The sequence below is a fragment of the Sinohyriopsis cumingii genome, chromosome 15 (genome assembly GCF_028554795.1).
Source record: "Sinohyriopsis cumingii isolate HCF-2022 chromosome 15, ASM2855479v2, whole genome shotgun sequence".
Lineage (NCBI taxonomy): Eukaryota > Metazoa > Mollusca > Bivalvia > Unionida > Unionidae > Sinohyriopsis > Sinohyriopsis cumingii.
In genome coordinates this window covers 139,221,680-139,237,980 of record NC_142975.1, presented here as the reverse complement: position 1 = coordinate 139,237,980, position 16,301 = coordinate 139,221,680, and the positions used below count along the sequence as shown (strand labels likewise).

General features: G+C 39.8%; 1 protein-coding gene across 6 annotated transcripts in view; it reads right to left on the bottom strand.

Moving 5' to 3' along the window:
* Positions 1–13,832, bottom strand: part of LOC149782900 (b(0,+)-type amino acid transporter 1-like) — an 80,112-nt gene extending 66,280 nt beyond the window's left edge. For 4 of the 6 annotated variants that reach the window (XM_089934452.1, XM_089934457.1, XM_089934456.1 and 1 more), the window contains exon 1: positions 13,532–13,616. In XM_089934452.1, the coding sequence (XP_089790578.1) occupies positions 13,532–13,538 (7 nt within the window). In that variant the 5' untranslated portion in view covers positions 13,539–13,616. Of the gene's footprint in view, positions 1–13,531; positions 13,624–13,657 lie in introns of those variants that run through there. The other 2 variants (XM_089934453.1, XM_089934455.1) reach the window with 2 other exon arrangements.
* Between the last annotated feature and the right edge of the window lie 2,469 nt (positions 13,833–16,301).

The following is a 16,301-nucleotide window of genomic DNA, read 5'->3' as shown; positions in this document are numbered from 1 at the left end:
GAGGTCATCGATACCGTGTGCGAATGTTGTTTGAACGTCTTGAAAGGCACGATCCCTTTGTCCAAACACCAGAAACAATGCTTAGGTAAATATCGTCACGTTCTTCGCCAAATGGTTCAAAAGAAAATTCCCATTCGTCAAAAGAAGAAGATGTTGGTCCAACGTGGAGGCATTTTACCCCTCTTGTTAGGTCCCTTGCTGAAAGGAGTCTTGGGAACCATGTTGGGAGGACTGGTGGGAGCAAGATAAAAAGGCCCTCGGAAGTCCCAAGATCTTAGAATTGACCCCTGACAACCCCATGGAAGGACGAAAACTAGCTTTAGTGCCTTACAAACGATGGATGGAATACCATCGTTGGCAAGAAAAACGCACTCCGCATTTACCTCCCAATCCCCATTTGAGCGAGATGTCCCAGTTGCAACACGAATTGCAGTCCTTGATGGATCGCCAAGATTTGTCCGAAACAGAAAAATCGCAAAAGTACGGTCAACTCTTGCAACGACTGCAACTCTTTCACCAGAAAGCTTTAGACGAAACAGCTCTACCCACTCTGAAAGATTTTAAGACCTTGATGAAAAGTCCAGCACCATCACCAGTACCAGTACCAGTACCACCACTACCAGTGACCAAGACAGAAAAAGGAGAAGAAGAAGAAGAAGGGTTTCAAACTCCACCAGAAAAAGTACGTAAGTTAACAACACCACCTACCTCCAGAATTGGATGGATTAAAAAGATGATGGCCACCCCTTTTTCATCACAAGAGAAAAAGAAAGTGAAGACAGAAGTGAAGACAGAAGTGAAACAAGAACCGATATCCCCCGCTCAGACATCCTCCTCTTCAACACCTATTGCCGGTCGCACACGCAAAGCATTGCAATCCAAGAAAGTACCCCAAGAGAAAAAGAGTAGCATCCTCCAAGAGTGGGTGTCTTATTAACACACAAACACAAAAAAAATGGAAAAAGCCTTAGCCAGCATTTACTACGATCCCTCTCATCCTGCAGGTTACGCAGGAGTTCACAAATTGTATCGTGCTGCCAAAACTCGATTGAAAAGTCTCCGTTTACCTCAAGTGCAACGATAGTTACAAGAACAAGCTACCTACACTTTACACAAACCCATTCGACGCAAGTTTACCAGAAGTCGCACCCGAGTGGAAGGCATCGATCATCAATGGCAAGCCGATTTAGCCGATGTCTCTCATTTGGCCAGCTACAATCGTGGCTACAAATATTTGTTTTGTGTCATCGACGTCTTTTCCAAATTTGCCTGGGTCGTGCCCTTGACTTCCAAATCGAGCAGCGAGTTAGTGCGAGCCCTGCAACGAGTGTTGAAACAAAGTGGTCGTCACCCTCTTCAATGGCAAACGGACAAAGGTACCGAATTTCTGAACCAAGCTTTCCAAAAAGAATTAAAGAAACGTGACATTCATTTTTTTTACCACCGAGAATCCCGAAACCAAAGCCAGCATCGTGGAACGTTTCAACGCATTTTGAAAGAACGCATGTGGAAATATTTTACGCATCACCACACGCTGAAGTACATCGACATCTTACCGCACCTGGTGCAAGCGTACAACCAATCTTACCATCGAAACATCGGACGTGCCCCGCAAGAAGTGACTCCCGACAACGAAGTGTTGGTGTTTGAGCGCCTGTTTGATACGTCCCCGACGAGGGCTGTCCCCAAGAAAAGTGGAGAGTTGACCGTAGGAGATTGGGTGCGCATTGGCAAAACCAAACGCACTTTCGACAAAGGTTACTTACCTAACTGGACGACCGAATTGTTTCGTGTCACTGGACGAGTGCATGGTCGTCATCCTGCCGTCTATAAATTGGGAGACATGAACGGAGAAGTGCTCAAAGGAACGCTTTATTTGCCCGAGTTACAACGTGTCACCAAAAAAGAAGACGACGTGTACGACATCGAACACATTCTCGAACGCAGAATCCGTAAAGTAGGCAAACGACGTGTCAAAGAAGTCAAAGTACGTTGGAAAGGATATCCACCAACTTTCGATTCTTGGATCGACGCTTCGCAAGTCATCGACTATAAAAAGAAGTGACCATCATGCCCTTCACACAGACGCAGCTACGTCGACCACTCCTTCACCCAGTTCTTCTCTGTAAGATTTACAAAAACAACCCTTGTGGGTGTGGTGCGGAGAACGAGTGCCTAAAACGCAAATCGTCTTTTTCTGCCAAATCTTCGTGGTGTATTGTGTCATCGGGGTAGCCATTGCGAATTTGAGTTTGCAACAAGGAGACAAACAATTGTGGACCATTTTATTGAGCAGTTGCATCGGTTACCTGCTTCCTAATACCTCCCTGAAATTCACCTCGAACGGGAACCACGGAAACCTTGCGTCCAGTGCCAGTGCCAGCCACTATTCCAACAACAATCCGATTTTGAGCGGAGACACGCCTCTGACGTCCAGTAACCCCTCGGACAGCCACAGAACTCTGGAATTATGAGTCACCAAAACCAATTTTACTTAACCTTACCCAGTGACAGTTCCATGGAGGTGTTTCCCAACAACACGTTGTGCTGTTACACGGCCAAATTACCTCAGGCCATCCCCTTAGATCACGAAGCCCATTGGGAAGTGGCTTTAGTAGAAATCATTCACCCGACCCAAGTCCTCAATGTCCTTCCCAATCAAAATTTTTTTGATGTAGAAGTTCATGACGAACAATTGCAACAGTGCTTGGATACCTATGGCAAATATGACAAGAAAACCCCTGGCACAAAAAATCAAAAGTACACCACCTATCATTTGTTCATTCCTTCAGGCTATTATTTTAGTGGTCAACATTTGGTGAGCACCATAACCTCCAGATTTAATGTCGTGTTTCTGAAAGCTTTGGAGAGTGTCAAAAAAAGTGTCACCATGGAATACCACAAAGCAGGTCGTCGCTTCTTGATGAAATTTGACGGGAGTAAAATCCTGTCCATTTTATTTTGTCCTGAATTGTTTGACATGTTGGGCGGAGACATGGACATGAGAATGGCCATGCTCAAGAAAAACGAATTACCAATCGTTTACGACAACGAGTCTTTTTAGCAAGTTATTTCGTGCCCCGGTAGAACTGAACCAAGGACTGAATTTGATGTTTGTGTACTCCGATGTGGTGGAGTACAACGTGGTGGGACACACCTCCGCACCGTTACTACGTGTCATTCCTTTCAAAGTGGATTCTGCCACGGCCACTGACGAAGAAGGTGGAAACACTTACCACGTCCACCGCGAATTTGTACATCCTCACTATTTGCCTGTCAGCAAGTCTTATTTGGACACAGTCAACATTGCTATAAAAGGAGATTTGGGACAAAATATTCCATTCACCAAAGGAAAAGTCACGGTGAAACTCCATTTTCGAAAACGGTTCTCTCACGACTCGTAAGTCATGTATCCAGTGTACCGAGGGGTTGCTCGACAGCGAGGACACGGTTTAGGAGATATGTTGAAATCAGCCTTTCGTTCGGTGGCCCCGGTGTTGAAACCGATGGTGACACGCGGATTGCACGCCTTGAAAGATGCGGCACTGACACAAGGCAAAGAATTTCTCCAAAATGTCATCATCGACAAACAAAACCCTAAAGAAGCTTTCTTGAGGGCAGGTAAAAATGTCTTCCTGCAAACGGGCAAAGACCTTTTGGACCGACGAGACACACCTATAAATGCCCTGTACGCTACCGAGTCAGGCATTCAGCAAGGACAAGGCAGAAAGAGACGAAGAAGAAAACACCCTTTCACCAGACTTCAAGCTAGAAAGGCAAAGAAAAGAAGAACCGTTCGAGACTTAGACGTTTTCGATTATTGAGAAACAGACAAAAAAATGATGCACCGAGAGTCTTGCGCTTGTTCCAAGTCGGAACTGGATTTCTTTGCCATGCCCCCTACCATGATGACGATGCAAGAATCCCAATGGGTGGAATTTCATCCCGTCTCCTCTTTGACGGATTCCGCTCCCATCGAGTTTGAAATCAAAGGACAACCCGAAGATTACATCGATCTGAATAGCAGTTACCTGTATTTGAAAGTGAAAGTGATCAAAACGGACAACACCAATCCAGGAGGCGATGCTAGAGTAGCTCCTGTCAACAATTTCATGCATTCCTTGTTCAGCGAAGTGGACTTGTACTTGAATAACAAACTGGTCAGCAGCAGCATGGATACTTACCCATATCGTGCCTACTTGGAAAATCTCTTGACGTACGGAAAAAAAGCCAAGAATACTCATCTGGATGCTTGCGTGGTATGGAAACCTGACACGGCAGGTGTAGGCACGTTTAGCGACACAGTCCTGACAGAAGATGACAATCCTCACAATGTGGGGTTTAACGACCGTCGTAAGAAAATTCTGCAAGGGCGAAGTTTAGAACTGATGGATCGTTTGCATTTGGACATGTGGTTACAAGAAAAGTATTTGCTGAACGGGGTGGATATCCGTCTGAGACTGAATCGTAGCAGTGCCGCTTTCCATTTGATGGCCCATGCCAACGAATACAAAACTATCATTCAAGAAGCCCGACTTTACGTGCGTCGTGTGGAAGTGTTACCTAAAGTGGGAAACGACGTCAGTCAGACGTTGAGCAGAACGACCGCCAAGTATCCGATACGACGCGTAGAAGTGAAAACGTTCACCATTCCCGCTGGACAGCGATCTATGATCGAAGATCATCTGTTCCAAGGACAGTTACCCAAGCGTTTGATTGTTGGTATCGTCAGGAATTCAGCCTTCAACGGAACCCACGATCAAAATCCTTTTGACACATTACAATGTGTCCAAGATTGAAGTCAGTCGCGACGGCAAGACCTTGTGTACCCGACCCTTTGAGCCTAACTTTGGTGTCGCAAAGAATTATTTGAGATCGTACTTGTCCCTGTACGAAGCCACGGGACAGTTAGGAACCAACACCAGTCACGGTATTTCGTACGACGATTATGCAGGAGGCTATGCTTTGTGGGGTTTTGATTTCACTCCAGACCAAGGCAGCGACGAGGGACATTTCCACCCTATAAAATCGGGCCAGATTCGTGTGGAACTTCAGTTTGCAAATCCACCTCCAGATCACACAGTGAACGTCCTCCTGTATGCAGAATTCGACAATACCATAGAAATCAACAGTTTGAGAGAAGTCATTCTAGACTATTAGAAGCCATGGAAGACTGTTATCCCTCTTTGCCTAGTGGAGAAACTTTAGACATAAAATGTGAGGAGACCGTGGAAGGAGAATCCCAAGACAAAGACGAAAGGGACATCGTGATCAAGTCGAGATGTCCAGAACAAGAACAGCAATTGGTCTCCTACTGTGCTACATACCTGCAGACACAGTTACGATATGGATGAAGCATGATTACTATGAATGTCAAAACATCAGTCAAGAAGAAAAAATTCAAAGAATATCTGGACGAAGCTTGGAGTCTGTTTACAAAAGACGTGTTACGTTGGTGGTATAAAGACTTGCGTGAACATTTCTGTCCGCCATTAACGACTCAAGAAATCCATTACATCAAAGCCCTCTTTGACAAATTCAAAGAGAAAGTTGAGATCGAAATTGATCACTTATTATCAGCAAAAGAACATTTAGTGACTTATTTTGATCATGGTTTTTCTAGAAACGATGAGAAAGTAAATCGTTGATTTTGTGACTAGTATGCTTTATTTGTTGTCTTCAGCTAGGAAACGTAGTGTCCATCCATGACTCAATGACTTGCAACAGTGGAAATCACAATTTCATTCACAACGTTGCCAACCCTGTTTAAAGTAGAGTGTAAATTGAAAAAAATGTTTGTCATTTGAAAAAATGTTTGATGTTATATTGTTGGATTATTGTTAAAAAATGTTAGAGTTGTTGGTTAGTGTTAAGTGATTTTGAATAAAAAAAATGTTGTGTTTTGAAAAAAAAATGCCTTTGTCTTTTGTTTGACTATAAGAATGTTGATTCATGCACTTTGACTTCTCTCTATCTTTCTCATGACACTCATTAAACGTTGCGAATCGAAAACCGTGGAGGGATGTTTTCCTTCACGTCCGCGCTTTGATTTTAAGAACCGGGGTAGCCTCCAGTCTAACCATCCATTGTTGACTCATCCTCCTACGAAGATGTGCTCCAAACTAGCTAAGCTAAACGAAGCCTACATGAATTATCATAGGGTCAGACACAGTCTGATACCGAAGCCAGAAGAAATAGAGAACGTGAGAATGCTAAAAGTCACTGAAGACCTGGTCGAAGAGCTCTTCAGAGAAGAAGTGAACAGGGAGAAAGAAGAATGGACAGAGAAGTACAGACTTCAGAGACAGCAGCAACAGCAGCAGCAGCAACCTGAACCTGACAAAGGCTTTGTCGATTGTCGTATCGACACCAAAGAGTTCTTCTTCTCTTTCCGAAGAAGCAGACCTATCGCCAGAAAGTCCATCCTGAGAGGACGTAGCATTCTTAGAAACTAAAAGATTGCCATAGCAAAAAAATAAACAAAAACAAAACAGCCCTTTTCAGGGCTACCCAATACTCTAGAAAAGAAATAACAATCCAATTGCCAATATGTGTAGGTAGAATAGTGCGTATATAAACACTGACTCTTTTATAGTGTGAGTGTTTGTGTTTGTGTATATGATTGTGTGCTTGTAAGTGCTCAAGTACGTTGGTGTGGATAGTATATTAAGATCAAGTTTTGTTTTTTTTTTTGTTTTTTTTGCTGCTTGACGTGTGGGGAGAGTAGATTTAGGGTTAGATTGCTTTGAGTATGCGGATAGTATATTGAAGTGATTAATGAATATTTTTAGAATAGTGGTGGGTAGTATAAAAAAGTGAGTGAGTGTTTCTTTTAGGTCCGCGCGTTGTTGGGTTATGATCTCGGTAATATCAATTTTGTGTCTTAGGGGATGTTTTCCTTCACGTCCACGCTTTTAGTATAACTTAAAAACTAATCGTCAGTTGGGCTACCCATCGTCGACCTGTTAACAGCAAGACAATGAATACAAGGATTGTGAAACTGCTAGAACTCCAGATGCACCTGGAATATGCCAGGCGCATAGTAAATGAACTGTCCGCGGAGGCTATCGTAGAAGAAGCAAGAATAAAGAAGGAAGAGGAGGAGAGAAGAGAGAGGGAAGAGAAGGAAACGAAAATAGGAGAGAGGATGACTTACAAGATACCAGAGACAGAGGATTGGGGTGCTGAAGCGAATCATCCCGCCTCTGCACTCTCAAGACAAAAAGTAAAAAAGACTGGAGTCGAAGATGTGTGTGTGGTGCCAGACCAGGAAGGTGCCAGCATTAGATATGTGCATCTGAAGTTCTAAAACAAACAGCCTTTTTCAGAAGAAGAAGAAACACAAAGGCCCTTTTCAGGGCCACTCCTATTTCTCGAAAAGAGAATGACTTTCAATTGCCTACCCCCGAATTATTATTTTATATATGTGTGTGTGCGTGTGTGTGTGTGTGTGTGTGTGTGTGTGTGTGTGTGTGTGTGTGTGTGTGTGTGTTATGTCCCTCTCCCCCTGTTCCCTTTCCATAGACCCATCAGGTCTGGACCCAGTTACAATTCCCCATGTTCAATTTCCCTTGTCGCTAGAGTTGCCCATGCTTTTTTCCCCATGTTCAATCCCCTTGAGGCTAGAGTGGCCCAAGACTTTTCTCCATGTTAAATTTCCCTTGAGGCTATAGTGGCCCAGGGTTTTTCTCCATGTTAAATTTCCATTGAGGCTATAGTGGCCCCGGGGGGTTCTGTAATGCTAATTCCCATTGAGGCTATAGTGGCCCCCTATACTACTGAGGTGAAAAAGACATCTAATTTTCTATAACATGTTTAACGGCCAGGACGTAAAAAACACATCTAATTTTCTATAAAAAAGGCTAACGGTCAGGAGGTGAAAAACGCATCTAATTTTCTATCAAACGGACAACAGTCAGGAGGTAAAAAATCACATCTAATTTTCTTATAGTTACTAACGGTCAGGAGGTAATAAAGAACACATCTAATTTTCTAAAAGAAAGGCTAACGGTCAGGAGGTGAAAAGCACATCTAGTTTTCTATAAAGTGGCTTACGGTCAGGAGGTAAAAACACACGTCTGATTTTCTATAAAGTGACTAACGGTCAGGAGGTTAAAAAAACATATAATTTTCTATAAAGTGACTAACGGTTATGAGGTAAAAAACACATCTAATTTTCTATAACGTGGCTAACGGTCAGGACGTAAAAACACATCTAATTTTTTCTATAAAAAGGCTAACGATCGGGAGGTGAAAAACACATTTAATTTTCTATAAAGTTCCTATCGGTCAGGATGTAAAAAAATACATCTAATTTTCTTATAGTTACTAACGGTGAGGAGATAAAAAAAACCACATCTAATTTACTATAAAAATGCTAACGGTGAGGAGGTGAGAAGCACATCTAATTTTCTATAAAGTGGCTAATGGTCAGGAGGTAAAAAAAAACACATCTAATTTTCTACAAAGTTACTAATGTCAGGAGGTAAAAAAACACATCTAATTTTCTATAAAGTGGCTAACGGTCAGGAGGTAGAAAAACACATCTAATTTTCTATAAAGTGGCTAACGGTCAGGAGGTGAAAAATCACATTTAATTTTCTATAAAGTGACTAACGGTCAGGAGGTAAAAACACATCTAATTTTCTATAAAGTGGCTAACATTCAGGAGGTAAAAAAAAAACACATCTAATTTTCTATAAAAAGGCTAACGGTCAGGTGGTAAAAATCACATCTAATTTTCTATAAAGCGACTAACGGTCAGGAGGTTTATAAAAAAAACACATATAATTTTCTTTTAGTTACTAACGGTCAGGAGGTGAAAAACAGATTTGATTTTCTATAACGTGGCTAACGGTCAGGAGGTGACAATTACATCTAATTTTCTATAAAGTGACCAACGGTCAGCAGGTACAAAAATCACATATAATTTTCTATAAAGTGGCTAACGGTCAGAAGGTGAAAAGCACATCTAATTTTCTTTTATAGTGACTAACGGTCAGGAGGTAAATTCATATCTAATTTTCTGTAATGTAGCTAACGGTCAGGAGCTGAAAAACACATCTCATTTTCTTACTGTGTGAATTAGAACTGAAGTCAATTCGAAGTTAAGGTGGTAAAAATGTTTTTGTATCCATTAAAATCAATTGCAATGACAGACAAAGTGTATTGCTTTAGATTCAAGACAGACAGTGTGGCAAATAAACGTATGGTATTACTTTTTCGATTTTAGTGTAGACAGACTATACAGTGAATTTGTAATCATGCTAAGAATTCGTGTAATGTAACATATTAAAGTGTAACATAATTGTTCCACATCAATGTGTGTTCTATGTATCTTTGGGTGTGCAAATATCAGTGATTCCCTACCAGTCACTCTGAAATGTTGACAGGGCACATCAACGTGGAACACATTCGTTGGTACGAAGGGATGATCAAATGCAACACCGAACTTGTAGCATCCTGTCTTATCACATCATTGCCAGGGAAAACGTATGTTTCCTCTATGCCGTACGTGTACGTGTGCTGAAACATGCGATCAAACCCAACCTTGTTGCAACAAGGATGAAGAACACTCTTAGGAACGTGGCGAGTGTCGAATTGTTCCTTGCTCTGGATAGTGAATACCGCATGGTAAAAGAATATTACATTTTGCACTTTCCTACTTTAGAAGAATACCAAAAGGACGACGACCTGAGTCCAAGAATTTTCTTAGGCTACGTTAACGATTTTCTAAAACTGCGATAAAAAGTTACACGGAACTCAATATGTTTTAGTGGCTAGGACAATCAGTTTGCGGGCCACTTAATTTCAACAACTGTTTACTTTACTACATAATGTATTTAGGTAAATCAGCAAGAAAAACGTGATGTTAGTTTAGTACATAATGTAGCTAGGTTACTCAGCACGAAAAAGCCCGAGGGTAGTTTAATACATAATGTAGCGAGGTTAATTGGTAAGAAATGGCGTGTTTTAAGAAACACTTAATTTCAGCCCTTGTTTGCTTTCAGCACACAATAATGCTAGGTAAATCAAAACAAAATGGCCGCTTTGTCGTTTATTACGGAACGTGTAATTTTAACTACTGCTCGAGTTAGATCGTAAATGTGGTGAAATCTGTGTTATCTTCGTTATTTGTTATTACGAAAGATTGGTCAAAGTGATGCTACTTTTGTGTACTTTGGTCGTAGTAGCAGATAAAAAAGTAGTCCACGAGTCCGAATAAAGCTTAATATAAAAGTGGTCATGTGAACAGTAAAGTTATCGATTTTCTTTAGCTCATAATTTGAGTTCTTGTCTTATGTGACAATGCTGTCAACCTTGATTCATCGGCAATATTTGTGTATGTCTGTGTGTTTACAATTAAAACTTAAAACCCTTACTCTCCCTTATGTGTGATTGTATAGTATGTTTGTATGTGGGTATAATAGTTTATCAATAAAGACTCCTAACATTTCCTACATGTGTGTGATAGTATAGTATGTGTGAGAGTGTGTCTATTTCCCTTCCCTTCTCTTACATCCTACCCCCCTTGTGTAATATTATGTTTGTATGTATGTAATATTACGTGTATTTAAACACTCTTACCCTTGTAATATGGTATAATATGTTTGTGTGAGGATATGCCATGTGTATAAAGACTCATATTCTTGTTTCATAGTGTGTTTGTGTAAGAGTGTGCGTCTATTAAATCTATGGACAATTTTAGCAATAGAGTTTCCCTCGATTAATGTAAACCTATGGGCTCATGTTAATATCCTAACGATAGCCAAGTACCACATGCAACTACCTATATAAATTCGATTTGTTTTATCTACGATGATCGACACAGTTTTCCTGAGCAATGGTTACATAAACAATTATTTTACAAACAGTTTCGTAGTTTTAATTAACGTTCAAAAAACAATCTGGAGTTGTGTTAGTGCTTCAGCTGTAATCAAAATCCACTCTAAAAATACTCCCTGAAGCATCATGAGTTGGTCAATGTGTTGACGATAGCAAGAAAACCATTTTTAAAGGGCTTCAAGTGATGCATGTAGATTTCAATGTATGGACGAGTCCTTTACACGCAATCAAAATCTTTAATTATATTGCAAAAACTAAATTCAGTTTTCCTTTAAGGAAGCAACATACTGGTTTGCAAAATATATCATTATTTTGAATCGCCAAAAACGAACCCAGGTTTGTTGATGTGAAACTGTTTTCACGAATGTAAGTAAATCCGTGTTCATAAAACCGTAATATAAGTGTCCCATTTTGTATATTTGTTAAAACTACGTTAATGTGTGTGTGTGTGTGTGTGTGTGTGTGTGTGATTTGGATTTTTAATGTAGCTTTAACAAATTTTGAGTCATATTGCTACTAGGTCTGCAGTGTGGCAGTTTATAGTGATGTCTAGTACGGGGCCATCATGCCACAGACATGCAGCATCATGTCCCACCCAGTCACAATATCCCGATACTAGAACGACCAGTCCTAACACTAACCTGATAATACTGATCGTCAAGCGAGGCAGCTGCTTGTACCATTTTTATGAGTCTTTAGTATGACTCGACCGGGGTTCGAACCCGCTACCTACCGCATCCGAGGCGGAAGCTTTAACCATTTAGGTCACCAAAGCGATTAAAGCTACGTTAAAATTGTACACACACACACACACAGTTGATCTGAAGTTGGCATGCCGGACTCTTGACCGAAAAGGAGCGATTTGGAATCCTACCATCTGACTAGATTGAATTGCTTTACCCAATTAACTCGGTACTGAATGCCCGTTTTGTGTTGCTGTGCCGCAATGTACCAAAACTAATCGGTACGATTGTGTCTAAAGTTGTATAATTTTGTACGCATTGTCGCAGTCATATATGTATGGTTCTTGCATATTTTCTTTGATTACTCGCATATTTATGTGACGACAGGGTGTATTATTATTTGAATGCATAACCTAACTATAACACGTTTATCTCAATCCTAGTATGCCCTCATAGGATAGCCCTGAATGGCTGCCTCTACGTGTCCTTGGGAAAGGCACTCAGCTACCATTTCCTTGGTCAGGATATAGTTAATAATCTGTTTAAAGGTCCAGTTAAATCCAACAAAAACCTTAGGGGTTGTTGTTGACAAAACACTTCCAGCAAAAACAAAAGAGGGAATCAACTTAATAGAAAAACAAATTTTAACAAAATTACAATTGATCAGGTAAGACATATGAGCAGTAGCATAATGTTCAAGATGGTACTTTGTGCAGTCTTGGTGGATGTCGTGATCGTTACTAATCGTGATGGTTAAACGAAGTATAGCGTAACATGTTTAATGACGGTACATGTATTATGTATATAGCCATGTGCTTTTCTACACTGGAATGTACGGTGTCTCGAAAAGGCCACGTTTAGGGAACGAGTTGACGCTTATTTGTACAATTAATTATGTACATGTTAGTGGTGATTTAGTTACACTTTTCTGTATTTGTGATAACTAGTTATTCATGATGCTTTGTGCAAAACATTTGAACATTGGATTAATTCATTTTTATCTTTGTATAGTGTAATCATTTTCAAAGACAAAGGTTCTATAAAAACCAGAATACGACGATGCAGTTAAACGTTGATGGTAGCCAACATAAAGTGTAAATACAAGACCAAAGTCTTAGATTTCGTACATTTTGCCTTCAACTCTTATTAGGATACACAGAAACTGGTTAGAAATTTAAACTCAAGATTCAATAATTAATAAATTTTAGAAAACTGAATTGCCAAATGTGGTACAATAGATCGTTCAGCATGTACAAAAAGAAACATGAGCGGAAAATATGAATAATCCGGACTCCTCATTTTGAGGAACATCATAATGTCTGGAATTATTATTATTATTATTATTATTATTATTGATGTTGTTGTCATTGCCAAAATAAATGGACAATTGTGTTATTGTCTTCATGATAAAATGCTGTTTATGGTCAATGCAGGCCTTAATACCTTTTTAGGAAGTATTGTCAAGACTGTTCAGGACTGACTAAAACTCCATTTTATTTGCAAACAGTATTTGTAGAAAAACAGCTCGTGTTCAATTTCTCTAAGGATTTTTATTTTCAAAACCCACTTCTCCATGCCACTAAATGGATCATTCATAAGTGTCAGTGGCATTTTATTTTCACTACATACATACTCCATATTAATGTACACTGCATCAAAATCTGTGGTCAAAAGGTGCATAATTGTTTTTATTATAAGTTATTCTTTCACACACACACACACACACACACACACACACACACACACTAAATGGTGCATGATACTTAACTGAAAGAAATAGGATATCACTATTACCATAAATTGTAGCCATTTCTTCACAAAGTACCATACCATAATTTTCAGTTGATTCAGATGTGTAAAAACAATTAGTATTTATCGAGATCGTTCAAGTCCAAAATAACAAAACGGTGACGACAAAATGTGGCAGAAACTTTGGTGATGTATAAAGAGATTAATTTGATTCCTTTTTTTAGGAGGGGGAGGGAGAGAAAATCATTACTTACCTGCCATGATTTGTCTGTCTGACAAGGGTTCATTAACCTACACAGTCCGCCTTACCTTACGCATGAAAATATCCGCTTGAGTGTGAGTTACGTTTTATTATGCAAGTTCATTATACTGTAACTTACCTGCCATGTAAGTCTGTCACACAATGATTCAATCAAACCAACACGTTCCGCCTAGCTCGAAATTTACGCAAGAAAACATCTGGTTCAGTAAGAGTTCCGTAAACTATTTCAGAAATAGTAGTTGACTTTTCAAAGCACCAGAAACTGTTTATACTAAAATAGCTGTACATTATGTACTGTTTTATGCATCTTTTTACTGGACAATATATACCGTATATAGTCGCTTATAAGAAGATACCAACTGCAGACTGCAGAGACCCATGATACGCCGACAGCTCTGGGTTTGTGCAGTTCGTTTGGAGTAATTAGTACAAGAACAACCACGACCCTGATCTGCAGGCGCAGTATGCTGAAGCCGATCTCGGATCTCTGTTGCAGTTTTATTCGACTTCTAGCCGTGTGTATACAGTAACGTGACAGGTTCTGAAATAAATCCAAAACCTACTCTCCTATAAACAGGTTTATTTACATTTTACACTTTTTCTAATTAGTTACCTTTCCCAGTCCGTCATACACCCAACGTGAAAATTTGGTTGAAACGAGTCTACAGATACGTTTTTTCTCACTGCCTAGGGTCACTTGCCCGCAGCTAGACGGCACCGTCGTAACTGACAACACTGATTGTTCAAACCAATGCTCTAGTAAACAAAACCCACAAGAAACACTCTCTTTCCAACTAAGCATCACACATCCGATTTAGTTTGAGAGAGAGCGAGAGAGTACATCTTGCTACTACTTTCGTTTTTATAAATCCCCTTTCAAATGAAAGTTTCTTTTTGATACATACCTTCAAGTTACGTATATTGGACTGGGTAGTACACAAAGCAAACTTTGGAAATTAAACGTAGAAAATATCGACATCTGCAAGCAAAATGGACACGGTCAGCACAAACACTGTCACGTAAATATGTGTACTTAATGCCAATGCTTTAAATATACACGAATGCCAATGCTTTAAATATACACGAACATGTATTCGGGTTTCTTTATCCTCGTACAGGGTGGCCTGATGGTAGTTTATTTTCGTCGTGAGCTATTTAATTTTTTTTTAGCTCAATTTACCCATTTAAACAATTTACAACGTACCTGGGGTGGAGAATATCACCACGACATTGGAGACTGACCTTTTTTTTGCACAAGATTGCAGATTGAATAGACAATAGAGGGAATAAAGGGGCGGCTATCTTCAAAGAGACGAAGTAACTGGTAAAACCGGAAGAGGATGTTTATTCACACCCAAGCCTCGGCCTAGCCGCGTTAAGAAGAAATTTGACTTGAGCCTGAGAAACGAGATAGACTAACGTTGAAAGAGACCACAGTATCAAATCAGGGCTGAGTAAGGGAAATAGGGGCTTGGCACCTGTCCGAAGCAGACCCTTGTTCTACAGGTCATTTTACGAACACTTCAGTACTTGCCAGAATTTTGACCAATGCATACGTCTAGTAAGTTAGGGAGTTAATTCTAAAAGGTGTACTCCAAAAGCACGTCATTTGTGAAATGGAGAGCGGGAATTCAGACTTGAAATGCTTCTTAGATGTGAGAATTCTTCGCCCGAATCGTTGAACATTATTAACTGAGAGTTGTTAGTTTATATGTAGTATGTAGAAATTAATTACAAGAATGATATTCGTATGTAGAAGTTACCTTTATTACAGTTAATCTCACCTAAGTATTTGAGTTATTTACCTATCGTAACGTTTTGAAGAGAATTTATCAGCATGTACGATTGAATTATGTGATCGGAATTAATTGTGTGATTTACTGCTGTATTATTGTATTTAATTATTGCATTTATTAATGAGTTATGTTAGAACTTATACTGGTTTTAATTCTGAATTTGAATACATAGTTGTGAACTATACAGAGTTAGGCATGTTGGCCTTGCGTACATAGCGTGAACTATCTGCATATTTGAGTTTTAACATTGTGTGTATCTCTTATAATTTGTAAGGTAAAGAACGCATCTGAGTGTTGTGATGTTGGTAGTTACTATATCGAGAATTAAAAATGTGTCCTCATGTCACGGAAGTTGCTGATGTATGTATCAGGAGTCGTTAATACCGTTGTTGTATTATTACCCTTATTTTATCGTACAAGCGTGTATGGAATATTTCGATCTGAGTGTATGCGTGACCTAATGATTTTAACCGCCGTTATGAAAGAATGTGTGAGGGGATGAGATTGTCTAGGTCGAAAGGGAGACTAGACTATACGTCCCTTATTATTTACAGAGAAGCCTTCGGTGCTGGTTTGGAGGGGTCCTACTAAATACTGCTAAGCCTGACAAAGCCCGACAAAGCCACACAAAGCCCAACAAAGCCTCACAAAGCCCGGGTCCTACTAAATACTGCTAAGCCTGACAAAGCCCGACAAAGCCACACAAAGCCCGACGAAGCCTGACAAAGCCTGACAAAGCCCGACAAAGCCATGACCAGTCAAATACAAAATGTGTATTTATATTGCTAGTTATATTGATGAATAAATTAACCAAGCCGAAAGACTAGTTTTCAACATATTTATGCAGAATTAAATGACCGAAAATTGGGCGAAAGAGTACAAATTTGAAATCGAATAATGACAAAGTAATAACCAAGTCTGACAATATCGTATATAAACTGTTTATAATAATAATAATGATGATGA